Source organism: Chlamydotis macqueenii, chromosome 14, assembly GCF_036417535.1.
Source record: "Chlamydotis macqueenii isolate bChlMac1 chromosome 14, bChlMac1.mat, whole genome shotgun sequence".
NCBI lineage: Eukaryota > Metazoa > Chordata > Aves > Otidiformes > Otididae > Chlamydotis > Chlamydotis macqueenii.
In genome coordinates this window covers 11,240,313-11,268,144 of record NC_141569.1, presented here as the reverse complement: position 1 = coordinate 11,268,144, position 27,832 = coordinate 11,240,313, and the positions used below count along the sequence as shown (strand labels likewise).

General features: G+C 44.7%; 1 protein-coding gene across 3 annotated transcripts in view; it reads left to right on the top strand.

Annotated features, from left to right (window-relative positions):
• NSD1 (nuclear receptor binding SET domain protein 1) overlaps positions 1-27,832 on the top strand; it is a 58,687-nt gene that overhangs the window by 8,765 nt on the left and 22,090 nt on the right. The window contains exons 3-10 of one of the 3 annotated variants that reach the window (XM_086759023.1): positions 8,307-8,442; positions 11,503-11,675; positions 13,656-16,236; positions 19,764-19,885; positions 20,034-20,325; positions 21,135-21,244; positions 22,322-22,391; positions 23,143-23,258. In XM_086759023.1, coding sequence (XP_086615149.1) covers positions 8,307-8,442; positions 11,503-11,675; positions 13,656-16,236; positions 19,764-19,885; positions 20,034-20,325; positions 21,135-21,244; positions 22,322-22,391; positions 23,143-23,258 — 3,600 coding nt within the window. Of the gene's footprint in view, positions 1-8,306; positions 8,443-11,502; positions 11,676-13,655; positions 16,237-19,763; positions 19,886-20,033; positions 20,326-21,134; positions 21,245-22,321; positions 22,392-23,142; positions 23,259-27,832 lie in introns of those variants that run through there. The other 2 variants (XM_010130840.2, XM_086759024.1) reach the window with 2 other exon arrangements.

Genomic DNA, 27,832 nt, shown 5'->3' with positions numbered 1-27,832 from the left:
GTGAAGGTAGTAAGATAGTAGCATAACTTGTATCAACTTTCAGACGCTTATTGGAACTGCTGCATTGAGGACTCATTTTTCCTTTTCAGACGTGCAGAATTTGACTTTTGTGTGTGGGAAAGCAGAAGTGTTGAGTTGGATAGAGCAATCCAACAGTGTTGCATGCTAGCCAAAGGATGGAGTACCTTTTGGTTTGGTATTTTTTAGGAAAAAATGAATGGAGAATTGTACAGAGATACCTCAGCACACTGGAAACCCCCACCTTCTTTTTGCAGCTCCTATAGGGCCTCTGGTGTTGAGCGTCCAGCAAGGTTCTTGCCCTGAGCCCTGCTTGAAGCTTCCACGTTCTTGTTTTAGAGGAGTGTATTCATGGCTTTCTCTCCCACTGTTGGTGGAAAGAGAGAAACCTGCCTGTTGTGCAGTGTGAGAAGGGCGAGGAGCAGGGTGGTTATCTCCCTTGTAATAGTTCATCTGCTTGCCCTGGTTTTCCCAAGCACCTGCTCGAAGTTCTTACTGTTCTGGCTAATGTGGCAACTCTTCACAGATTTCTGAATAGCAGCTGTGAAACAAGTCAAATTCCTCTTCCTTTTAGTTGGCTGTCCTGTCACAGTATGCTCGCGAGGGTATTTAGGAAGTTGGATTCACAACATAAAGGTTGAGAAGACTGTCTGAAGCATAAGTTTGCAGGACCTGATGATTGAAGCATGAACTTTCCTCAGGATGTGACTCTGAGTGTGGATATCAAGAAATAAATACGCACAAGATAAGTTTATCGCTAGTTTCAAAAATTCTGATTTCGTTTTTAGTAGATATTCAGCAAAAGCAGTTGAAATTTTAGATGCAAATTGAAACTTTCATGTAAACAGGACATTTATAATTTGTTGTTGTTGTTTTGGAAAAATGATTCAGTTGGGCAGGGGGGATTTGCATACTGAATTACCACCTCGTTTTGAGGAGGTTATGGTCTTGCGTAAGTGGCATCTTTGCATTTGGACTAACAAAGTGGGATTGTACTTTATGTGGGCAAATCGCAATTTCTACAGAAGATTAAATTTCTAAGCCTTGATTAATTGTTTGTTACTTTTAAAGAAGCCCACGGAATTTAAAAAAAAAAAAATAAAACAACCCAACCAACCAAACCAAAACAACCAACAAGCAAGTGTTAGTAGTTACATGTTTAATTCAACCCAAACTCCCAGTTTGTAGCTGTTCAGATTCTAATAACAGTATTTACTCTGCACCGCGTGTATGTGGTGTTCTCTAGTACTTCTTCAGTCTGATTAGAGCTTAAGCTGTGATGAATACAGTTTACATACATAAATTAGAGTAGCCAAGTTTCATTTTGCACAGTTTGAATCTGTTTTTCGTTTCATGGTTTTTGGAAACTTCATTTCTGAAAATGAACATTGTGTTTATCAGATGTCTTGCTTGTGAACAATTTGTTTGATGATGTAAAGGAGCACGAAAGTAAGGCTCAAGAGGGGGCAGATCTGATGACCTGGTTTCAGTGTGGGATTTTTTTGCTAGTTGTCTGATTTAAGAAGATAGTTGTTGATATTTGTTCTTTGTGAGACTTAGCAAAGTTCTGGTAATGCCTGCAGTTCCTCTCTTTCTTGAAACAATTAGTGCTGATTAAGAGTTAGATTTAAAGAGAACTTGATTTGTTATATAAAATGTATGCAGATAAGCAAGCGTGGGAGTTTTTCCTCTGTTTCAGGCTCCTGGCAGTGGTTTGAAATCTTCTGTGTGTTTGTGTGTCTGTGGATTCCACTCCACCAGGGATCTGGGTGAGATTGTGCCCCTTCTCTCCCACTTTCTCCACCTGGCTTCCTCAAATCTTGCTGTCAGGTGCATTTCTGGTTGTTAGGATGTTGAAGTGCCAAACCTTTCTATCATGCTGCTGTTCTATCCAATCCATGAGGAAAATTATCTCTATTAAAAAAGCAGTGAAGCGGAGATGTCTTAACCAGTTATTTTGGTGTCTGAGGCTTTGCTGTTCTCGTATCAGTACATTCTTTATTTAAAATCAGTAGGTTTATAACTCCTGAACTTGATTCAGATGCTTGAGGATATACGAATTACCCAGTGCAGTGCAATCAGCTCTCCTTATTTTAACCTGTCAGGGTAGTTCACATATATGTAGCACCTTTTGCATTTGTAGTCTGCTGCAGCCTGGAAAAGGGGACTTAAAACTAGCCAAAGACAACAAATACCCACAAGCATCTAGATAACAGAAGTTTGGCTTGTATCATAATCTCTGCTGTATTTTTTGCTAGCGAATATTTAATTAGTGAGTATTTAACACTTCTTTTGTGATAATGGTCCCAGATAAGAGGTGGTATGAATGTAGGTCAGGCGCCTGTTTGCTTTTCGCTGCAGTGCCGGAGCAAGACTGACGCAGTGGAGGGACAAAAAGCGTGTCCCCTGCTCCTCAGCGGTGCAAGCTGCCTGTGGGTTTCTCTGACTCTTGTGTTTGACTTGAAGCTTGCCATAAAGTTCAATGTCAGTGTGATGGTTTCAGCAGATATGCCACACAGGGGTTGTGGTTTGAGTGGGTTTTTTAAAAATACTTACTCCAGGTGGGCTTACCCCTTTCCCTGTGCAGGGATTTATTCCTGTAAGCTTTCTCATAGTGGAGCACAAAGGCTGCTGCTCTGCCTGCACGAGTGCAGGTTCAGCATCGCAGACACTCTCTGTAGAGGCTTAAAGCTCATGTGCTTGGTAATGCTATTTTGCATGGAGCAAACTTTGATGACCTCTTTTTGCTTGACTTCAAATACTTCTTAAGCTGTGAAGTAGATATAATTTAATTTTCTTTCCTTTTTATGTTTTTTTTTTCCCAACCAATTTGGTTTTGATTTCAGAAAAGCTTTTTTAAAACAAGAATCTTTGCTGATGAGAATTTATTTTTTGGCTTTTATCACAAGCAGTTATTAATTTTAGTTCTTGACTTTGCTTCGGTGTTCTTAATCTTGTCTCCTTTCTGTTCACAAGCAAAGATTATTTCCCAATTCCTGTCTTCTTTCCTTCTATCTGTATTTGGTAATTTAAGTGCATGAGTGTTGCAGCTGAGTGAAATAATGAACAATGGATCACTTAGACTTCTTTCCACCCTCTCATCCTTAAGAGCAGGACGGTAGTAGGAGTTGTACTTTTAACTATGTCTGACTGTCAGCAGCTCTCGCTGTATAAGAGTTGCAGCCATCGCTGCTTTGTTTCTATGACTGGAGTTAAAGGGTCTGGACCCCCTGTGGTAGGAGCTGTACGGACTCGGGACAGAAAGATGAGCCTGAGCTCAGAGGGCTGAGCCTGAAGCTGCTCTGCTTTGTCTTAAACTGTAGGGCAGCTCAATGAGGTTGAACTTTATCTGGAGGGAAGCACATCTCGTGAAAACTTTTGGGATAGCTTTAGCAGTGCCCTTCCAGGCTAGTTCTGGGAGTGCTTTTAATGCCCCAGTTGTTGCCCATCCTTTGCAAGGGCAGAAGATTAATCAGTTGTTGTGTGATGGTGAAATGACAGGAGTTGGGAGTGTCATGTCCTGGGCACGGCACACCTCTGACACCAACCATGTGGTTGGTTGTGTTAGTGGATACTACTTCAAGCAGACTGCTCAGCCCAGGCTAATCCAAGTGCCTTCAAATGTCATCTCTCCCTCAAGTTTGATTTATTAGATTTTTTTTTTTTTGTGCCATCCCCACCCTGATACGAAGAGCTGTTGATCTTCAGGCAGTTCAGTAATATCCAGGGGTGGGTTGGTGAATCGTAGGAGTTAGATGAACTCTTATCCTGTTCAGGAAAAAAAACCCTAAATATAATTGAACTTTAAAAAAAAAGTGGGGGGGGGAATAGTGAAGACAGTGGACTGACAATCACGAGGCTTCCAGTTCTAACTAATAAGAAGCAGATATTGGGAACAGCTTGTTTGTGATCCTGGGGGTAGGTGGGCTGCAGGGAGAAGAATGAGAGTTACTGCCCCAAGAATGAGGAGATTTGAAGAGGGCACTGGAAGCTTATGGGGCAGAGTTATTGCTGCCTTCTGCCGCTGGCATTGAGGTATGCGCCGGCTCGTGCGTGGGGTGTGCCTTACCTGGCAGCTACTGGTGTGGTGAGATCCGCTCGGGAGATATCCTGTGCTCCTGCTGCAGGGCCCTGGGCAGGTATCTGCTGCGCTTCTGCCTGCATGCTCAGCGGGAAAGGCTATTAGTATCATTGTTTATATCGTGTTGTTTAATTATCTTTTGGATGTGCTGCCTCCTTTTATTTTCTTCCTTGAATTGGATTCTGTCCACTTGTCTGAAACAGTCTGGGCAGGATCTTTCATTATTCTTGGAGGTCAGTGGCTTCCTTCTTTCTTTTCTCCATCGTTTTCATACACAATCTCCTTTGTTGCCCCAGCCTTTCTAAAAAATTAAGTTCTGTCCCTTGCTTCACTGAGTAATATCATGTTTATAATTATCAGGAGTAAACTGTAACAAGGTTGTTTTGGCCAAGCATTTCCGTGATGGCTTTCCAAAGCAGGTCTGAATTTGAAGTGTGCAGGGCTCTGATGACTGCAGCTCAGTGCTTGGACTCTGGACAACTAGGCTTTTTGGGTACATGACACTGAAAATCTTGGCCTGTAACTGTGTGTGTAGCTGTCTGCTCCTTTGTGTGCAGCTTGGTCTTACTGTGGCTCTGCCAAGATGATCATGTCCCCAGTCACGCCGTTGGGGCACATGAGGTGTCGGCAGCCGTGCCACGCTGCGCTGGAGATGGTGGTACTGCTTTAGCTTTTACAGAGTTGGGCAGTGCTGCAGGAAAGGTGCACCCTGTGGCTATCAGCATATGTGTGTGTGTGTCTTTGTGGATGTCTGTTTTGTGGCACTTCTTCCAGCAAGATTAATGGATTGAGCAGCAGCTTCAAGTGACACAGCCAAGAGTGGTTACTGGATAAGCGTTATTTTTGTCACTTTTTAATGGTGTGGTTATTTTAAATGGAAGAAGATTGGTGAGAGTGAGTCGAGGACCGACAGTGTGTGTACAGCAATAGTAATGTGAGCTTTCTTTGCTTGACTGATGATTTAAAGGCCTTTTCCAACCTAAATGATTCTGTTTCATATTTGCCTTATGGTGAGAATTTCAGGAGGGCGGTGATACTGCTTGTGTAGTTGTCTTGTCCGTGAGAAAGCTTGCTTTCTCATGAAATAACTAAAAGTCAGTGTTTCACTTAGTGAAGCTTCACTTAGTGAATCGCAAGGACTGGTATGTTTGGCACAGTACAAACTCTGCAGGTGGCTTTCAAGGTAGGAGTGTTTGTGTTATCCTGCTGCTGAACCTCAGCTTGTGACCCCTGCCTCACTGATCAGTGGTTACTTGCGGTCTTGCATTGGTGGAGAGGATTTGGTTAAAAACATCCACAAGATATGTTCTTGTTCTCTTAAAAAATAGCATAAAGTGTATGTAAATATGTGTAAATACTGTGTATCGTCTAGAGTTTAGGCTGTAGCTTGTCCTCTGAACAGCAAATAAAAGCCAAAACAGTTGATAACAGAGTAGACAGTACTCACTCCCTTTAGGAGGGTGTCTGACAATACAAAACCGTGATGTTGCTACCAATGGAGCATGGTGCTGTCCTTTCTTTCTTCACCAACCCAGGCTCTTACACTGAAGAAATTCAAACCAGGTATCTCCACTGGAGTTACGACATAGTACCTACCTGGTATGCAGTGGTTCACAAGTTTTATTGTTATTTAAATACCTGAACATCTCTGCTCTGGAGGAAAGCAGTTACTCTGCCTATAGGTAGGAACTACATCAGAAGTTTCTTGTGTTTAAAAAACTTGGGCTTTCCCTAGCTCACAGGAAAGTCACCGTTACTGCAGGGCTGAATTTTTGGCCATCGGGATATATTAGCAGTTTGATCTTGGCATAGTGAGTGTTAGCTGTAATAGGAATGAAATTTATTGTGTTCTGACCCAAGAAATACGTGCTTTGGGGGCTGTAATTCTGACATCACGCAGCAGAGTTTAAAGGAAGAGACTTAGCGTACCTAGAAATGATAATAAGTGCTGCTTTTGCTCCTCTGCTAGTGGTGGTGGTGTGTTTTTAATGTGAAGGCATCTCTGGCCAGGTGGTGGGGGTTTAGGGGGAGTGGAGAGAACACAGTGCAAGACGGGCCTGCTGCAGTGTGTCCTGTCGCAGGGTTCTTCCTCGGAATGAGAATAGCTGTGGAAAGAGAAGTAACTGTTGAAGCATTGTCTGAATAGTTTTTTGAAAGCCAAATTTTCATCAGGCATCTGTGTGGGGTATTAGAGGGTGACAAAGAGTTGATTTAAATGCAGACTTGCCTCTAGGCAGGGGTTGTGGCTGTCCCTCAGGTGGATCAGCGTGAATGGTTTAGGAAATCCCCAGCATAGTTTTACTGCTCCAGCTGACTGTGCTCAGGTTACAGTTGTTAGTGGGATGCGCCTACATTGTGTGTGTACTACCCACTGCTGCATTTGAGATGGTCAATTCTGATACACATGTGCCCCTTAAAGCCTAGGGCTGAAAAATGTGCTTATTTAAAAAAAAAAAATGTAAAAGTCACATTTACAAGAAGAACTTAAGCTGGGGGGGGTGGGGGGGGGAAAGTATTTTTGCGTCTGAAAGCACATCCACTTTTTAAAAGCACCAGCAAAGGCAGCACCTCTGGTTCCCATGCTCACGGATACATGCTCTTGTTCCAGAAAGCCGGTGTCTGGCATGGTGGAGGCACAGAGGCTGCAGCAGAGCAGCGACAGAGCGAGGGTCTGCAGCCTCCTGCCCTGTGCTCCTTCACATTTTCTATTCTGAGCTCCTGCTTGAGGATAAGTTATTGTGTGACTTTTGATGACTGAGTGAGAAGAATTTCAGCAATGTAGTCTTGTAACGTCATTACCTGCTTTTTTTTTCCATGTAACAGAGGAGTTTATCCTTTTGTATTTTCTTTAACCACATGAAGAAAACCCATAAAACTCGACCTGAAGCGGAATATACCTTTTATTAGAGAGGTCTGTTGCATTTTAGTTGCTAGGATGTTGAGCTGTGAATTGCAAGAGGCTTGCCTTGGGAAGGGTGATGAGCAGGACGGAGAAATGAAGTGAGAAGGTGCGTATTTGTGCTATGACAGCTTTAATGAGGAGCATATTGCTGATGCTTATTGGCAAGAATAATACCTGCAGCGCTTCTTAGACCTCTTAAAATGCTGAACCAACCTAGGATGTGGTGTTGGCTAGTGCTGGTAAACAGGCAGGATACCCCACAGCTGGGCATGGGGACTCCTGTGTCCCGTGAAAACATATTGTACCCCGTCTTGGCTCAATTAGTCACGAAGCCGGTAAGCTCCTGAATCCTCTTTTTGGCAGAGATCCTTCTGGTAGCACACTGCCAGAGAGTGTGCGTACTTAGCAAACAGCACAGGATTTGCTCTCCACTCTTCCATTGCAAGGCAGAAATGGCATTAAGCAGCATTAGGTTTTTGTATGTTGAAAGATTTTTCATGTTCTCATGATCGCCGCGCAGCCCAGGGAAGCAGAGTGGGTTTGGGTGTGCGTTTCCACACGGTCAGTACTTGCCGAGTGGGTTTTGGAGACAGGCAAGGTCCTTGAGTCTGTCTGTCTCCCAGAGGCGGGGGAGACTGCTTTTGTGCTTCCATTCTCCTGCTCTGCAGTTTTGGGACAGAGCAATGGCAGTTCTGTTTATATAAACTAAGGTTTATATAAAGGTTTTTTTATATATATTTTTTTTCTCATTGTACCTGCCTTTGATTTCAAATATGTTATGGTGAAACTTTTTCCTTAGCCATCATAGAAGCAGGGAAGTTATTAGCTTGTACGTACTAACTTTTTTTTTCTTTTGCAATTGGTAAATGCTTAGTTTGCTGTTCTCACCACCTTTTTCCAGTGAGGAATGTTTCTTTGTCTCTTACTACTACTTTTCCTGTACAGTTCAACTTTTGAAATGAAGAAATTGGTGTTAGTGAAGTAATCAGGGCTAGTAGTGACTCCAAATATTTACCTGCTCAAGTGGGTGGTTTGAGTGCAGTCTTTTACCAGAGGTCATGTTCCTTACTAAGAAAATAATAAAGAGAACTCTCAAACCCTGGTTTATTGTTTTGTTCTTTCAGAAGGACGGAGAGAACCATCGTGTTCTTTGAAGGTGTAGGAGCTACAAAGTAAAATCAGGACTTGCTTTTTAATGTAAATGTCTCTGGTGGCCAGATGTAATCTGCACACAGGGGGGAGGCAAATCACTTTAAAAGCATCTGGAGCTTTAGTGATTTCTTGTGTTCTGGTTTTTCCCCAAAGATCCGAGCCAAGAAGAAACCTACTCCAGTCAAGTATGAAGTTGGGGATCTTGTTTGGGCCAAGTTCAACAGACGCCCATGGTGGCCATGCACAATTTGTCATGACCCAGTGCTGGACTGTCACTCAAAAATGAAAGGTACTGTATCTGTTCAGACCATAAAGTGGAGGAGTTGTGTATGGCAGGGTGCTGCAACTTTTTGTTAATTGAAAAACACTTCTGGCCCTTGAAATGTATGAAGATACAGACTCTACTGTGGAAGACCTGGATCTATAAAGTAAACCTAGATCAGGAAGGTGGCAGGAGGAAGATGGAGAGGCTGAGGCTACTGCAAGTGGCACAGGTAGCTGTTAGACATCTAGATTTTGCTTCCCAGAGTGTGAGAAGGATGAGTAGCTGGGCTGAGTGCAGTGCAGGGCCGTGCAGAAGAAAGAGCAGCCTCTCAAAAAAGGGATGCAGAGAAGGAGCAGAGAAAAAGGAGGTGGATCAGAGAGGTGAGGACAGAGATGCGCAGTGAGTGGGCAGTCAGAACTGGGAAGCCTGGAGCATGTGAGAACATGGAGAATCAGCCATGCTTGGAGAATGGAAGGCCAGAGCGGCTGAGAAGCAGGGTGTGGGGTAGCGCAGTGTAGCTGCTGAGTGCCTGAAGGTGTGGTGGGAATGTGTGAGAGGAAGTGAAATTTTTTTTTTGGTCTTGTTTGGCACAAGGAAGCAAGAGGCTATTTATGGGGAAATATCAGAAGAACCTGGAGATGGAGCCACATGTGGGAAAGTTTAGGGCGTAGTGTGTTGGAGAGACTGAGACAGCTGAATGTGAGGGGAGGAGATGGGGGAAATACGACAGAGCTGTGCATGCTTGAACAAAACAGAGGGCAAGGAAGGGAGTCTTACAGTCTCAAGGCAGAGAAGGGTAGGTGAGTGATGGAGAGAACAGAGGGGAAGTGGTTGCTTGGAAATTGTAGCTTATTTAAAGGCTTTCACGGTGCTTTTAGGATCATACTAGCTGCCATAGGGAGGCTGTCACAAATGGAAGGCTTATTTATTTATTCCTGGTTTCCCTTTCTGATTCTTTTTTTTTCTGTGGGCAGCTGAAAACCCCGTGGACTGTTGCTGTCTGCCACTGACAGCTCTGTAGACTGGTGAGGCTGCCACTCACCAATGTATTTCTCTCCAGTTTTTGTGGCCCTTGCCAACCTAAGAACCATGTGCTGAGAGCAAGTAGACCTTTTTTTTTCTAGTGGCCATCAGCTCAGAGCCCTCTGCTATTTCTCTAGAGACATGGAGTAGCTTTTCCTGAATTGTGCTAACGTCATTGTCAAGTCTGATTGCTGCAGTCTTCTTTTATTTCTCCACCTTCCTCTTGATCCTTTGGGAGACATTCGTCCTGATGCTAGATAATACTGAATGTGCTGTTTTACATCGTCCCTTTCGAGCTCTCAAATTCCTGTTGAAGACGTTGCTGGAAGATATGCCAGACGTATATTCTCCCCCTGCATCCCTCCCTTGAAATTTTGGACAGAATTTAATATATATATAGCTGTCCAGTAATCCCTTCTCAGCGTGTGTATTTCTAATATTTCTTTATTTCTAATAAAGAAATGCTGCAAGGAGAAAACCTGCTGTTAACATATTCCAGCAAGGTCCGATCTCCAGCTACGTGATAGGCTTTCCCATCCTGTTTTGTCTGTGTTCAAACCAACAGAGCTCTGGGGAAAATTGCATTTTCCAGTTGTGGCTAGTTGTAATCTACTCGTCTGCCCTTCCCAATGCCGAGGTGACGGAGCGGGTGGATCTGAACTGTGGCACTTTTTGGCAAGGGGGAGCTGCCAGCTGCCAGGGCTCTATGTGCACCTAGGAAGCACAGTCATCCTGCCTTGGTTCTCCTGTTTCCAAGGCAACAAGCCCTTCAAAACAAGGCAGGTCACTTCAAGCTCATCACTTGTGCGAAATCCTCTTCTCCTCTTGGGTCTGAGGCATGGTGTATTGTTTAAAGCAGTTTGACTCTCCTCAGCAAGCTCTTGACTCGAAGATTTTTTGGAGCTGGAAGATTGAGGCTCAGTAGCTTGAGTTGACAGTACTGTGAATGGGATGGATAATGTCTGTCAACTTTGCTCTTGGTTTGATGTTGCCCTGGTTGTTAGTTGTGATCTTCTTGGTGATCTTGGTCAGAATCTCAATGTCTGCATTGCTGAAGGCCAGGCTGCCACACTGTGCTGGAAGAGACAGCACAAACCAAGCGGTCTGCAAAGTTTAGACTTTGTGTTCAGAGAGTGAAGATGTTCCCAGGACAACATGAAGCACACGTTGCAGTGAAATGCAGGGAGAAGTTTATATCCCTTGTTCAAGCCTTGTTTGCTCTATTCTGATGCCTTTAACCTGTCCTTTTTCACCAGCATACCCAGTACTTGTTCAGTTCTTAATTGTACCATGTCTGTCCAGCATTCTTGCACAGAAAGTACCTTTGAAAAAAATCTTTGATTGTACCCTTACAATTGAGTTTCTTCTTTTGCTCAGCACCTTCATGCCCAAAATATGGAGATACTCATTACAACTAAGATCTTGTCATGTTGCACCAGTCCTTGTAGAGCGTGTGCATGTGTGAACTTAAATGCTGCAGTTGGTTTTATGTCCAAAATAAGAGTTTGTTTGGTGACAAAGCATTGAACCAGATGGGCTATATTGTGGTGGGAGAGGTTCAACCTGTATGAGTAAATCCTGTCCAGAAGGATGTCATTTCTGGGTGTTGCCAGCACACTGTTGCATTTTCCCAAAGGTCAAGTGGACTGGAGTGTTTAATCATTAATCAGGGAGTAGTGAAAAAGAAGTGTCCTGCCTAGTATGTTGTCTTTCAAGGAAAAAAAAGAATTGGATATTTTTGCAGTTTCTTTGCAGCCAAACTGTAGTCTTTGCTCTAGGGAGATGACCCATCTTAGACCTGTTAGGCAGCTGTTTATAAGAAAAAAAATATTTCAGAAATAGAGCATAGCAACACAGAACATAGAAAGCAAGGATCAAGGCAGAGGGGTCTCCCTGACTTCTGACGAAAAATCCCCAGAACTGGCACTCGCGTGGGAATGTTATTAAGCAAAAAGCAGTTGAAAGTTAACTGGCAAATTGCTTCTGCTTTCTATGATTCTCTTCATCTGTCTTTATTCCATTATATACAAGGAATTAATTCTGTTACATTTCTCAAAATAGTTTCCAATCGGAGACCGTACCGAGAGTACTATGTGGATGCCTTAGGAGAACCTTCAGAGAAAACCTGGGTTGCTGGGAAAGCTATTGTCCTCTTTGAAGGAAGACATCAGTTTGAAGAGCTGCCTGTTCTTCGGAGAAGAGGGAAGCAAAAGGAAAAAGGCTACAAACATAAGGTGAAAGATCTCTTTTCTCTAATATAGTTTTGATTCTTTGAATCTGCCCAGTACAAAGTATTCCTTTATGCCTGGAATTGCACTTCGACAGCTTTCTTCTGTGGTAGTGACTCCAGAAATGCAGCCAGGGAAGTGATTCTTTGCATCCTTACAATGAGCATAGTTTATAAGCTGGCAGGAGTTTCTAGGCTCTCTTTTATGTTGGGGTGTGGCCTGCTGCTTTAATTGCCCTGGACAGCTCTGAGAGGCAGAGGAGTCAGTGTGAGATTTGTTCAGCTGCGCAGCCCTCTCCTGATGTCTGTTACAGTGCGCTTCTAAACTTCCTGTGCTCTCTGGCAGCCTCTTTTGGCTGATCTGAGGCAGAGGTGGAGCTGCATGCTTCACTAGATCACTGACTGAGATAAAGCAGCGGGGTTTTTAGCCCCGCTTCAGTAATTCTCCGTATAGAAACCTGTTAGGGCTTACAATTTGACTTGGAAAATGCTTTGTCAGTGGGCTTGTGGGAGTGAGTTTTGTGGCCCATCGCATCATCTCTGTTTCCAAATGTAACAACCCTGAGCGGTTGTAGCCGGTGTAATGTAATGTGACACAGGGGTCTGGTCTGCATCTTTAGGAAGGTGACTGGAGAAATTAACTTTTCAGAATTGCTGAAGTGAAGAAGTACAGAGGCTGCTACATTACTGTAAGAGAGAAGATAGTCATACTAGGCAAGGCTTTCTGGTTTTTTTTTTTCCTCTTTTTTTTTCCAAGAGGTTTGTTAGCAGTTAAGTATTTAACTCATGTTAATGCAAAACCATCAGATAAAATGTACTCTTCCAGATGTGGGTCCTCGGGTATAATGCTTTAATTTGTTTTTCCTTTTCCAAGGGCGTGTTCAGTGTCTTCTCTAAAGACTTCTTTCCTTGTTTTCCCAGCCCCCTAACAACTAGTTACATGCTCCCCAGTAACTTTCCTGGTCCTAGAAGTGCTGCATGGCTAGAATCTCATCCTGTGTGTAAATGGCAGTGCCAGTGTGGCTGTGGTAGAGGGAATCAAATGTTGGTTACTCGCACAAATGTCCAGGTTTACATCCCTGGAAACCAAGATCTGATGCGAAGCTGAGAGCCTTTGGCTGCTTTGCTGTCAGGCTCCATAAAACTTTTTTAATCTACTGAGATGAGATTTTGTTGGTGTGGGTTTTTTTAAAGGAAAAGTGTCAGAAATCTGAGTTGTTCCTCCTGCCTTGCAAATGGTTCTGACTTTAGGAGCAGTTGTGAAGCCTTTGACTTGCTGTTGTGCAGCCAAGAACTACGCGTGTGGATAAGAAACAAGTTTCTTGCTGGTTTTAGATGTTAGCAGAGGTTTCTGTCCAGTATGGAGAATGCTTTTTGTTTTATACTAAAGGTACACAGTTAAAGCAGGGAGGCTTCTAGGTAATGGATGTCTTGCATTTGATAGTGTCCATTTTAGATGTGTGTGTGTGTGTATCTAGTGTTTGTACAAAGGTGAGGTGATGGAGAGGGAAGGTTGAATTGTGCTCTGAGTTCAAGGGATGCAGGAAGAATCAAGAATGAGTAAAGCAAACATGTCTGCTCAAGTATTTTGAGGAAAATGATGCTGCATTTGTCTTTAGATGCTTGTTGGCTGCTGCTTTGCATTTCTGCGACAGGGATCCATACTGTATGCCTTCTCCTTTACCGACTGTTGTGTTCAGGGTGTGCTGGGATGCCAGGACATCTGGTTCCTGGGAGACCTATGCATGCAGGGACCTTTTTGCTGTTTTGGGGATGCACAGGGATCTTTATTAAGCTCAGCAGGAGTGCAGGGCACTTACCCAGGAGGAGTATTTTCTGTGTTTTAAACACACAAAGTGCAGGACTGTCACTGTTCTGTGTCTTTTGTGCATCTGTCTCACCTTTATCTTGTTGCTTACTCCATCAATTTTTTTCTTTCTCTCTTTTTTTTTTTTTTTTTTTTTTTTGTGTCTCCTCCAACTTTAAGGTTCCTCAAAGATTTATGGCTAAATGGGAAGTCAGTGTTGGACAGGCAGAAGACATTCTTTTCGGGGGGCCAGAGGATCAGAAGTGCAGCCAGAACTCCAGCGAGCTGGACAGCGAGAAGGAAATGCAGTCGGAATACTATGCCAATGGCCCTGGAGCGGAAAGGGACCGACAGCTGAATGGCTGTTTTAAATCTTTGGCATTTGACTCCAGGCACCTGGCCAGTGAAAAAGGAAAATTGCACATTAAGCCACATGTGAAAAAGAGCTCTGAGAGCAGAAAAAGGACTAGAGTAAAAAAGAGTGGCACAAGAGGGGAAGTATCTAGGGGAGAAATCAAAGAAAAAGCACCAGAGAGCATAGTTAGAAATATGACTGTTGGGGACCTACCAGATAAACAAGCGTCTCATGAACTTCGCCGAATTGCCAACAGCCTAACAGCATCCAGTAGCACCAGGGAAAACCATTTGCTTTCCTCCTTTGGAGAAAGACGTTTTGAGAAGACAGCTTTGAAACCAGACTATGAGAATCGTAAAAGTGATGCTCTGAAGAAAACGCTCCAAGGGGATTTGTTTTCCAGTGCATCTTTGGAGAGAGAGAAGAGCTCCCTGGGCATTTTGTGCAGTTCCAAATTACAAATACACTATTCTGCGTCTGATTCTGGTATTGAGAAAAAGCAAACTGAATCGGATTCATCCTCTTCCCTCTCAGATGGTGGGAACAGTGATGTAGATACCATGGACCAAAGTTCAGAGAGAGCCTCTAGCACTCTTGAAGTTAGTGATTCTTCAGATAAAGTGGAAAAGGAATTTCCTATGACATCAAGTGGAAATATTAAGCTTTCCATGTATCTTTCTCAGAAGAGCAACAGAAGGGCCAGGAAGAAGTTGTACAGAGATCGCAAACCTCTGGGAGGTTCAGTAACCAGCAGACTTGATGCTGAATTTGCAGATGGGGAGCTTGAAATAGGCTTCTCTGATGCTGAGATGTCATTGACGGCTCTTGAATGCTCTTCAGATGTGAGAAATGACAATCTTTCCCTGGCAAACAAGCACACTACTCCCCGAAGTGTTTCCAAGGACTGCTCCTGGCCTGCTGTTGCAAATCGAGCAATCTTAAAAGCGAAAAGCATGAAATTGCCCCGAATCAGGAGTATAAAATGCAAACATAAAGAAAAAGTTGCTCGGTTGGAGCCTTCTCTTGCGGAAGAGGAGGGTGGCGTGAATCGCTGCTCTTCTGATACCAAAGGTTTCTCTGGCCTTCAAAGAGATTCTCTTCAGAGAAGTGGAAAAGTTGATGGTCAGAAGCTGTTAAACAACATGCATGAGAAACCCAGGGATTCTGCTGAAATAGAAACGGCTGTGGTGAAACACGTTTTGTCAGAGCTGAAGGAGCTATCTTACCGGTCCATGAATGATGACACCAGTGACTCTGGCGCTCCAAAGGCCACAGTACCCTTACTTTTTTCTTCCGCCTCTGGTCATGGTCGTTTGCCTATTGAGCCAGATTACAAATTCAGCACCTTGTTAATGATGTTGAAGGATATGCATGACAGTAAGACAAAAGAGCAGCAACTGATGACTGGTCAAAATATAGTCCCGTTTCGCAATACCAGCACAGCTGATGGTTCTGGAAGCAATTCTGCAAGTGGTCTGAAGTCCTTGTCTGTTGTAGGTCCCCTGTATAAAATAGAAAAAAATGGAGATTGTGTCCAGGAAACAGTAAATCCAAACTCTGCTATAAGCAACTCCTCATTTTCACGTAATCCTCCAACCAAGTTGACGGGGATTGGTACTAGTAAAAGGGAGCCCGCGAGTACTACTGTTTCTGGGACAAACGGCACAAATTGCATGTCCAAACGCAACTGTTCAAAATCTAAGCAGTCATCAAAGCTTGGAGATAAAACAGTTTCAAACAGAAAGGACTTAAAACCAGGAGGGCCAAGTAAGTTGCTAAGTCGGTTATCCCGAGATTCAGGAGAACATGCATTCCGCGTTCACGGTTCGGTTACCAGTCCTCTAGGTAATGAAGCAGAAGATACAGAGAGGAAAGAGTCTATTGATTTAACAGAACATTCAACTGATGAAGACTCTACCTGTTTATCTGATGACAATTTAGATCGTATTGGAAGGAGACCTGAAGCTGGTAGAAATATTGAGAGCTGCACTTCTGCTGAAAATGGGGAGAGTCCAGACTTGGATTCAGAGGCAAATAGTGAGAGCTCTCTTGGTGATGAGTCTAATGATATAAATCACGTAGCACCCAAAAAGCGATGGCAGCGTTTTAACCAAAGCAGTGCTAGATCTAATAAGCACATCAGTAGATCTAGGGAACAAGGAAACTTGGAGAGTGCCTTTGGCCTGAATTCTCGTGGCTTTTCACTGAAGGGAAATGAGTGCTTGGGACGTAGGCATTCCCCTCATTCAAAGGTGCTTGAGGGAAACCTGACAGATCAGGACTATGAGAATCATTTAGACTTAGTTGAGAAGCGTTTGAATGTATGTGGTAAGCCAAACAACAGTGTGATGGACTCAGAAACAGAGCTTGGCATCTTTGCTCCCCAGTCTGAATTCTCTGCACAAGGTAAGGGAGCTGGACTTGCACCAGAGTGTCTATTTGTATGCTATTTATACTTTTTCATTTAAAGCATAAGTTATGGAACTCGAGACTGTTTGACAACATGGAGATGTACGCATCTGAGCTGAAGAAAGTGTGATATGTTGGTTTGGGGTGAGCATGGAGAACAAAGAAGGCAGAGCAATTATGGGATTTTGCTTAGCTTTTTGGTCAGAAAGCTTAAATACATTACAAATAATTAGTTCTTCCACAGTGAAAGGTAAGGTAAGCATCTTTACGAGTTTGGGACTTTTACGAAACTTATACCTTCATAATGTGTTCCTTAGAGCCGTGTCCTTAGTGTTAGCTGGATAGATAAGCGCTAGAAAGTTACGGGAAGCTGAGCCTCAATGGCTGCTCTTCCCACCCCCCGCCTTCCCCCCGCCCCCCAGTGCTCTTTGACATAAGAATCTGTCTTTGGTTTGTTCTGTAGGATTTCATCAAGACAATATGTTGGGTTTTCTTGGTGTTTTGGTGAATTGTATTAACTGCTAATGAGGACTTGGGGAACCCCATGATTTCCTAACTTACAGCTGTGGTGTGGCTGCCGGAGGGGTGAAGGGAGGAACAGAAGATGGGGGGGAAGCTGCCAGGGAGGCTGGGCTGGACGTGGGTCTGGAAGATGACAGGCAGAAGTAAGGCAGCATCATTGGAAGGGAAATTACCTAGGAAGAGGCTTCTGAGGACCACAAGATCAGAGAGCCCTGCCTCTTCCTTAGAGATGGGGACATTTGATTAAAGAAAAAAAAAAAAAATGGGAATAGGTTCAGCAGAACCATGTTCAAGACATGCCATCCCCAGGCTTCTGCAAAGAATCTGGGGAAGCAAACCTTAATGAAAGCAACAAAATGAAATTTTTACTTATATTTCACCAAACTAAATTGTACTAATCTATCATAAATTAACATAACTTGTCACTTAATGTGTTCCCTTAGTGCACGTTTTGGTGTATTTTGCTATTAGTGGTTGTTGGAGGTAGCCTGCACCTCTGTTTCAGTGTGGAAAAGGCAGCTTCTGGCTTAGTGGTCATAGGACCTGCCCAAGACAAGTCACAGCAGGCACAGAAAATGAGCCCATAGGGTGTAACACACGGAGTAAAAGTTCTGGTTTGAAATCATGACAAGCTTAATCATTCACAGCCTCTGGCTGTGGCTGCTTGTTTTTGAGGACTTAAGTCTTCACAGAGCAGACAAGAGGATGCACGTTATTCTGGGGGTGTGGAGGCTTTGCTACAGGAGCGTCGCAGACTGCCAGAGGGAGCAAGTTCCTTGTTTGCACTGATGCAGCTGGATTCTCATGGCTTCATGGTGGTTTTGCATTTGAAGCATCCCTGTATGTTGCTATGTGAGATGAAGATGCAAATCTACGGAGAGAGCTAGAGAAGAAGAGCTGCTAAGAGGCAGTAATGTTAAGAGCAGAGGAGAGAAGCAGCAGAGGAAGGCAGCAGACTCCTGGCCGAGGTGGCATTGGCAGAGAGGATTGCAGAGCTGTCCTGGTACTTCGTGCAGGGATGCAGTGAGGGCCTGGGTTTGCTTTTAAAAGTGACAGATCGGCAACTGCAGTGTAATCTAATTCCCCTGCCCTAAATAGCATGTGAGCCTTGAAGCACTCCTGAAGCTTATCAATATAAATGTGCTTTAGGGAGGCACCAGAGCCTCTGCCTGTGAGGAGCTGTCTGGACTGCTGTAACGCCCCTGTTGTGCTGCTGGTAGTGAGTAAACCTCTAATGCTGTGAAAAGCCCATTCATGGAAACCAGCCTTCCTTTTATGTCAGGCAAGGCCAATTTTATAAAAAGTAGAGGGAATGATGCTGGAAGTTAGACTAACTGCATCTTACAGAAGAGAAGGAGTTTCCTCTCTCAGTGCTTTGAGAAGACCTGGCTAATCCTGATTCACAGCAGGCATAGTATCCATGTAGGAAATCACAACAGATTGCAGTCACAAGTGTGTAATTCTCACTAAACTCAAACGAGATAAAGTCTTCGTAGTTGAATGGCAACGTGTGGCGTATTTTTGCCACAAACTTTGTGCTGCGATTTAGAGCAAATAAGACAGAAGTGAAGAGTGTGGGATTTTCTGACTTACAACATTTTTATAAATAATAGTTTCATCAGGTATGTGATTTGCCAGTGCCAATCAGACTGCCTGTGGGGTTCTTGTATGGGATTCACTTTGGGGCAAAAAATGTCAGTTAAGCCAGCCCTTCTGGCGCAGTGCTGTGCTCTGCTGCACGGCTTTGGGGCTCTAAATAGTTGCCCAGTGAGGATACTCAGCCTATAACTGCTTACGTGCTGAAATGTGTATTTCACCCAGACACCTGTGCAGAACATTAACAGAGGCTGAAAATAGCTGTGTTTGAGAAAGTTGCGCCTTTCTTCTCTTTTGGCCAAGTGTGACGTTTTCATGCTAGTTTAACCACAAAGCCACAATAAAGTGTAGCAATCTTGTCCGACATCCCTGTTCTGAAGTGTTGCACTGGAATGCTTTGTTTTAAAATGTTTCCGTTTTGAAGAAGAAAAGCCACCTCCTACACATGAAAAGAAGCGAAGAGAATATTTACTGTTTGTTCCTAAACTTACAGGAGACCGCAGATGTTTTCGTGACTAGAGAAATCTTTTGATGATATTATTTAATAATTTTGAAAAACAATAAAGGGGAAAATTTAGCAGTATTCTGGGAAGTGAAAAAGATAAACTTACGTCATCTTGCTTTTGCGACTTGCTGAGCAGATGACGTAGAGTGTCAGGGCTCTTTCTTGGTGCTTGCCATGCGCTGAGGTGTTGAAGTGGTATAGCACGGGTGGCTATTACCTGTTACCAGGTTTCCCTTGCAGCGTTGTGCAAACACAAAGATATTTGAGCCCTGAAGAGCTTGCAGTCACTGGTGAAGGCTGTTCACTCCCTGATCTCATTGTGGAATCTATTGTCGGGAAGCAAAGGCAATAAATGGGCTTGCGGTGGCAGATGGGGAATACAAGGCTTTTGTAGTGTATTAAAAAAATGTCAGGGAGGAGGGGAAGGGAAGGAGTTAGGTTTGCGTATTACTAGTGAAACTAGTGACTGAACCGTGTTACGGGAAAACGGTGTTTTCCTGTGCCTCCGCACTAAAACTAAAGGAGTTTGGGCTAGCAGTAAGAGTAACATGATGAGTCTGAATTGCTAATGGTTTTAGATTTTAATAAAAGTACTGCAAGAAGGTTAGATGTAGTTTGTCTATGGAGATGCTGAGTGAAATTCCAGGAGCATCTCAGATATCTGATGTTTTTTGATTTCTTATCTGAACTGGTTGAAATCCCTTAAAATCCCATCTGCGATGTCAGGATTGTGAAAAATGGGAAGCCCAAAAAATTGTAAGAGAGAGAATTAGCAGGGCTCTTTCCACATTGAATCCCTGGAGGAGAAGGTGGGACAGCTCTTATCTACAGATCATGAGGAAAATTTTGTGTTGTGTTTGTCTCAGAAACACAGTCTTGAAGCTACTTTCCTTTTTCTTAGTACATTCAGAGAGGAAACGCCTTAGAAAGCCAAGTAAACGGCTTCTGGAATATGCAGAAGAGTATGATCACTTATTTGCACCCAAGAAAAGATCAAGGAAGGGCCAGGAGCAATTGCAAAAGGTGGGTGAGGGCTAATGTGCTTTTCATGGTTGTCACTCTGGGGCTCTGATTTGCGTGCTTTTGATGCATTTGATGCTGGCTGAGTGTTCTTGATACGCGCAGTGCCGTGCAGGATGAATGTTTTCACCAGCATGTTTTGCTATGCTAGGTGAATTCTGTGGCGAAGTCTGAATTTGAAGGAGGTCTTCCTGCACAATGCAGTTCTGACAGAGATACACAGCGGGGACCAAGTCTTGTGGTTTCAACTCAATCTTCAACCAAAGAGTCCCCTCCCATCCTTGAAGCAGAGTGCTCCTTTCCAGAACTAGAATCCCATTCTGCTGATCCCAGTGATGAACTTCTAGAAGGACCTTCAGATTTTCCAGAGCTGGTGCTGTCTTCCTCAGATGTTTCTGAAGTTTCTGCTTCTCCAGATGCAGAAGAGAGATTCCGGAAGTCAGGTAAGTGAGAGGTTGTGTGATTCTGCTCCTCTAAGTTGAATGTGTCAACTTCTGCACAAATTGTTGCTTCATTCAGAGTGAAAATGTTAGTAGCTGTTGACTTGTTAGTTTGGTTTTACTTTGCTTCATTCAGTGACCATTACTGGTGCTGGAAAGGGAGAGAGGCTGTTTCTGTGGAGTGCATTCATAGCATCACAATTTTCTGATTGTTTTAAGCCTATACTGTTGCCAAAATTAGTGTGGATGAGCCCTGGTCTAGCAAGTTGAGTGCTAGCTCAAGGTCTGCCTCCTGAGTGCCAGCAAAAAGTTTGCGCAGGAAACGGTGCAGGTTACAGCTAATTTGGGGTATCTTTTCCCAGATATTTTTAACCAGGAGTGTGTCCTTTAGCCTGTTTACTACATGCAACATGAATGCTGGTGTGAGTGCTGTGGGAGTAGAAGCAGGGCTGTGTTTGTCAGTGGTAGGACTGGCTTATGCCAGATCAAAGTGATTGGGAAATTACGATCTGAGTTGCGCAGCCAGGATGTGTTACCTGCTGGAATTTACTTCATAGTCTCTTCCGTGGGTGGATTTTTCCATTACATATTGAGATATGCCAGAAGGTCACGGCAGACCGAGGTCCGTTTTTGTGAAATGTTGTACAGAAACAGGTAATTGGCATTTCTGCCCAAGGAGCTAATGATCCCCAAGACAGGGTGAAGCAGATTGTTTTGAACTGTTGGCTTTTTTTGAACATTTGCTTAATGGTCTTAGTCTGTTTGAAGAGAAGAAAACTCCCATTTATCTGATGTGAAGAGTTTCATTGCAGGAAACTTCGAACGCAAGCGTCAGAGGAAGCCCACTAAAAAGCTCTTGGAATCCAATGATTTGGACACTGCCTTTATGCCAAAGAAGGAGGAGTGGACTCCCCCAAAGAAGGTACTTTCTTTCCAGCTCTTTTGAAAACCAGATAGAAAATGAGCCTAGACAGCAGACCCTGCTGAGTGAGACACAGTGCAATGGGCTGAGGTTGTTTTTTTGGCTGTGGCCCACGGGCAAAGGCCCACCCTTCCCAAAGGTGCTGGTTGCTGTGTTATGATGAAGAAATCTGCTGAATACAGATGTGTTCCCTGCCCCTCCCCACTTGTCATGGGGACTGGGTAGTTTTGCCTGCAAAATCTCCTCTCTTCATTGATTTGTATGGAAAGGGAGTCATCTGGATACTGGCTGGGAAGGTGTGAGCAGAAATGTTCTGCGCAAAGGCACTGTTACGTTGCAGTGGAGCTTGAGCTTGAACCTAAGGCTTTGTCCTATTCCATCAGATTTCCTCTGTGCAGTGTTTCCTTTGTTACCTTCCCAACTGAGCTGGTGAACAGTACATAAGTGCAGAGCTTGTTGCAGGATGGAGGCTTGAGTTGTATCACATATAGTATGCAGTACTTGGTGCCAATTTTTAAAAAAAATGCTGTTTTTCTCCAATAAATCCTTGATATTCAGTGACATGGTTTTGAAAAAAGCAACTTTTAAAAAATTATTTTGAGCGATGTACCCACACAAGACTTGTTGCCAGTGTTTTTAAGACTGATTAATAACAGGTTTCCTCCTTCCCTTTTTCTCTCTGTTTTGCACAGTCTTAATACAGTTATCATGGTTGCAGTAATGCAGAGGCCAGTGTATTTCAGTCTTAAGCTCCATAAAAGTGTAAAGCCAGAAGAGAGTCTCTATTTCCAGCAGCTTACAGGGTGTTAGCAGCCTTTTTGGGAGAGCTCAGGAAACAGTGGATGATGCTGGTGAGCACAAGACACAGCAGATGCTACATTCCTCCCTGCCTAGACTTTTCCTTGTGGGATCTATCACACACAAAAAAGAATGTTTTCTTGTAAAGTCTGTTATCACCGATGAACTCATGACTTGAATTCAAGTTACATGTTGCAGTCATTCATAAAGGCTCTGAGCGGCTGAGGAACATGCATCCTGATTTGTATGTAGTGACTTGACTCTGTGGTGTATTTGTAGAGCACTGGCCCGTTGGAGAGCGACAACTCTGAGCTCTACTCACCAACCCGCTTCTCGAACCTGGGAGAAGGTAAGTGAAGGCGGGGTTCTGGGCATAGACTGTTGGTGACATTTGGGTCGGTGCCTGTGGCTTTCTGTGTGTAAGGGCTTATGCGTCCTGGGTGCTCAGAGGGTGCTTGCCTCAGCTGAGGCAGTGGCAGAAGTTGAGATTGCTTACCCAAGGTACTGTTATGTCTTTGATTTCCCCATGGAGTCGGTAGGTTCATATATCTGTGAAAAGATGTCACTTCTCATTCATAGTCTGGGTGCTTGAAGGAAACTGTCAGTACAGGTCCAGTACAGTACCAGTCCACCATCTTTTGCCTGATGACATCTGTGACCAGGCTGAATGGGGGCTGCGCTGTCCCACGGACTGTTGTGCAGTTGCACTGTACTCCCCTCCTGTCTGCCTTTGTATCACATTGGTATGGACACGAGGAAGTTTTTGTTACAGTGTGGTGGGAGGTGGTAGTTAATCAGCATTTGATTAGCAATGTAAGCTCCAAGTTGGTAGCATTTCTTCTTTTCTGCTGGGGGGCTGTCTGGGGAAAGTCAGTGATATTGTTCAGCAGCCTAGCAAAAGAAACTTAAACCAATATGAATCAGTGGTCCTCTCAGAGGGCAGACTGCCTGGAGGCTGGTATTGCCCCAGCCCTTATGCCCTCAAATGCAGTAGGACCCAGCCTGAAGCTCTCAGAAAGGGTGTAGAACTTGCTAGTGGCAGCTGTAGCAAGGGAATTATTTCTGCTTTTTCCTTGAGTGGTCTTTCTATTGCATCCCAGCTTCTGAAAAGCTCTTGGAGAAGCAGCGGAAGCGGAAGAGACAGCGCCATTCCTCTACAATGCATTCAAAGAAGGAGAGAAATGAGGAGGGGCTGGGGGTGACCCCACACTCTGAGGTACTGTTGGGTCTTCCTATGTGCTGTCATCCCTATAACCTGTCTGCTACTTCCCAGGGCACTTTGCAGAGCCTTGACCAGGACATCTTTGGCTCACTGGCTTGTTAGTTGGGAGTTTGTCCCGCAGATGTAGTTGCATGAGCTGGGGTTGAAGCTGAAGATAACGCCTTGATTGTAATGACTGCTTAACTCAGGCTCAGTTTTTTAAGCTGCTGCTCAGCTAATTCTCCAGGAGAGAGGCTGTTCTGCTCTGGTGGTGGTGGAAGTCATGCCCTTTTACACACCAGTATGAAGCACAAGCACTAGGCTATGGAGTTCAGCCCTTTCTCCCACTTGCCCCTGTATGCCAGAGTGAGCTAAGAACCATGTTGGAGGGGATGGGGGGGGACTGTGTGTGACTGCTTACAGGAGCCTCTGATTATGTTCTGCCATCCAGCAGAAATAATTGGAGCAACTCCTTTCAACTGCATCCCGGCAGAGTCTGCATACAAATATCTCTGACAAGCACATTTTGCCTTTTAGGAATGAGCCCCAGGTATCACCAAGTGTAGGGGAAGCAAGACTTTTCCTGGGAGAGGCGGGACACCTCTGGGCCTCTCACCATCGCCTCTCACTGACAGTGGCCCAGGTTGAGCAGCAGGCTGTTCTGTCAGGATAGTCAGTATGTATTTCAGGAGCCAATTATAGACATGTATTGTTATATTTGTTGTTGTTATACAGCTTCCAGGAGAGCACAAACCTCACAACACTTGTCTGAGCGGTGCCAGCCGCTCTGCTGCTACTGCTTTTTGAAAAGGGCGTTTTTGATGGGGGTGATAAAGTGGGGTAATACCCCTGGGCCATGCAAGCCTTCCTGTACTTCTGTCAGTGTTCTTTCTGAAGTGTGCTCCTCTGGAATCATGTTTCAAAGAAGCCTGTACAAATATCTTTGCCAATGCTGGGGGTTAGTTAACACTGTCTGCTATTAGGCACCCTCTAAGAGACTGGCTCAGCTCTGAGACAGCAAATTCTCTGTGAGTCTTTTACATGGAGGAAAAGAGGGGGCAATTCAGAGCAGCAAAGTAGCTAGGGCATGGCTCTGTATCCTACAGCTGCCATTCACTGCAGAGGAAGCCCGGGGAGTCTTAACTGCCTCCAGCCTTAGACATCTCTGAGTACCTGAAGTTAGGTATGGTTAAACCATGCCAGAAAAAAAAAAAAAAAAAAAGCCCACACCCAGTACTTGGCACCTTTTGCCAGCATTCATTTCTCTGTGATTGTGTCTTTTGAGCCGCTGTGGTGACAGCGTTCACTCCTTGGCTGAGGTGAGTGCATGGGTACTGGTGAGTATTGGGGTGCAGTGGAGATGAAATTGTGCTTTCATGTGGAATTTGGACCATGCTGGTTCCCGAGTGACTTTCCACGCACCAGGCAAGGAACCCGACTTTGTGCTGAACAGTCCTAGAAGAAATAGATGGTCTGATGGTACAGCACAGTGAAGCCTTGGATCCAGCTGCTTTCAGAGGAAAAGAGGGCAGAGGAAAGCTTGTCTGCCTGGGCTGAACTAAGCGGTTTTCTGTCCTTGGCTGTCTGTGGAGCCAGGAGTGCAAGTTCACAACGTCAGGGCAGCAAGATACTGAGAGAAGGGGATGGAAAATGCTGTTGAAATGGTTGTCAAGGTTGTGAGCCAAGGTCAGGCTGTACCAAAGGACAGGCCAGGCTTTTGAGGATGTGCCAGACACAGCAGCAGAGATAGCTCTGGAAGAAGACCCAAGATGAGAGACCTGCCCTCTGTAGGAGGTACGTAGTTTTGCAGTGCTCATGCTGGGTAGGGGAAGGAGGGGGAACAGTGTGACAGATTCTTTTGAGTGATGGCCTTCGGTGGCGATCCCCTTCTTCCTCTTCACAAATCACAAGTATCTGGCCTTGCTCATCCCTCCTAGCTCTGACATACCCTTCCCTGTGCAGTTCTGGGAGCACTGATTAAAATAAGGCTAAGATCCTCGTGTGTGAAACATGCAAATTGGCCGTCTGTCTGTGGAGCCCAATAGGGTGGGTTTAGGCTGAAGGTGCAGGGCTAAAGCACGCTGTGTCACACTGAGCAATGCGGGCCCAGGTGTTAGGGTAGCATTGCTACTAGCAAATGCTTTGAAGAGGGAGTTGCTGGTTTTTGTTATATGACTCCTAGATGCATTTTAGTCTCCCATTCCGTTAACATGTGAAACCTGTCCATCAGGGTTCGAAACAAGGAGTCCTAGCACCCATGGTAGAAGGCAGCCAGAAGGATGGAAAGACAAACCAGTTCTAAATCCTTAATAGCTGTCTGTAGCAAATCTGTGAGTATGTTTGCCCACCCCCTGCCCTCCTCTGAAATACTATCTTGAAACCTTAGCTACAGCAGGAAGCTCGTGCCACTGACCACAGGACTGGTGGTGCTTGTTTACCAGCACTCTGTCCCTCTTGACAGGGACCTCGGTGACCACGAGAGTGGCTGAGCTCACTTTGTGTCGCTAACACTGGGGCCCCAGCGTACGCAAAAGCTGTAGCTGACATTGTTTGCCCAAACCAGTGGCTGATTAACCCTGCTCTTGTTCTTTGTTACAGTGACCCCTGCAACCCTGAGGTCACTGCTGAGCTGAGTGAGCAGAGGAGGGAGAACCTATGTAGGAATAGGAGGACCTTAGCTGTACTCGGTCCTTGGAGCACTGGTTGCCGGTGCTGCTCCTCAAACATTCCAGGACCCAGAGCAAGTGTTTGGGCCAGAGGGGCTGCCTTGAAGCAGGCTACATAATTCCTAGCAGGAGTACAGCTGCAGGAGTGTCATAGCACTCAGCTTGAGAAGATGCTATTGCGTATATAGGCAGAGGTGCCTGATCTCTTTACCAGTGCCACAGAGAACTTTTCCCTTCCCTCTGCCAGGGCTGTGTGGTAGAGTGGCAGCAGCTTACGTGCTCCTGATCAGCACGATTGTGGTGGGATTGTGGCAAAAGTCTGTAAGGCTGCACACCGTATGGTATGTCGGACTGGCAGTAGTTCGTAGATGGGACTTTGCTTTTTTTTTTTTTTTTGTGCTCAATAAAGGCAATTTATACCATTAATCTTTTTATTGTGTGCTTTAATGTACCATCAGTGCACCTGTGCATGCATCACTGCTCTGCAGGACTCTCACGGCTTTAAAATGTCCCCAAATATAAAAGCATACTGTGACAGTCAGGGAATGGGGGGAAAAACAATACCCAATAAAAAAAATACCAGGCAAAGGAAGTATCTGACCAGAATACCAGCTCCAGGTTCTTCCAAGTTTAACTTCTGCCCAGACTGACAATGTATTCAGAGGGCATTCAGTTCAGCTTACAGGCTTTAGCACCACAGCTCAGACTAATACTTGCCCATACAAAAAGGGGGTGCAGAGCTCCCTCTCCTGATCGTTAGCTGGGCACCTGCCACCAAGCAGGCTTGAAGGTATGAGAGTGATGGCTGCGGCTCCTGCCAGCAGTTTGAATTCCTCACAGGGTTTTTCATGTGTGCAGTTTATGTCTGAGCGTGCACTGGGGATGGCTTGGTGACCCAAGGAGGAACTGGCAGCTATGAACTGAGATGCTTCAGCTCACTGCAGTGAGCTGAGATATTAAAAATGGCAGAGTCCTTAAAATGTTCTTGCTTGAAGCACTTAGCTAAAGGCATCGCTTTGGTGCAGCATTAAGATGTACCAACTTGGGAGTGGCAGCTGGTGCTGGTGAGGCCACTGGAGCGTTGCCTACTCTGTGTCTGAAAGGCCTGGAAGCTGGCGGGATGGCATTTCCTAGCTCCTAGTTGCCTGTCTTGACAAAAGTACAGGCAGTGCTGCCACATGCATCTCCAGGACAGCAGTATCTTGTGGTAGAAATAAGTGTCTCTAGAATACCTGCTGCTCTCCTTCTCTTTAATAGTGTCTGGGCAGGTCCCATGGACATGTTGGAAGATGTCCTTCCACCTTGGCAAGCTTTATAGCAGAATCCCTGACTTGGCCCATGAGGGTGTGGTTGGGCTTTTGAAACTCATCTTCGTGGCAGAATGCTCTTTCCCCAGCAGATGTTACGGTCACCATAAGATGTTACAATCAGTACTGTGATACTTGTACGGGACAGGTGTTTATGAAAGACTCGCTATGCCAAGCTGGATGGTGGCGTAGATGCCTTGCTGCGCTGTTTACTTTGGCACTGGCCAGCTAGTTCATACTAACATAGGCCTTGAGTACCTATGTGCCTGTATTTTACATGGGGTGGGACAAGCTGAGACAAGTGTGGGGAAAAGTCCAGCTCATTTACTGGATGATGACTGCAGTGAGGATCATTTGAAGTCTTTCATTTGCATTTCTAGTGCAAGCAGACATCAACATGCAGAATGTTGCAGACTATTCCGGCCTACCTGATTTGTTTCTGCGCAGGGCAATACCTTTCTTAGCCACGATTCCTTCTTCATAGAGGGGTTGTGCACAGGAAAATAATTGGTGTTGAGTGTGTATTTTTTAATGATGTAGTAAACTAAGAGCTCTTTCCCTTCCTTTCTTGTAAGTCTTTTGGTGGAACTGTATGGGGGATGTTCTCTCCAGGGTG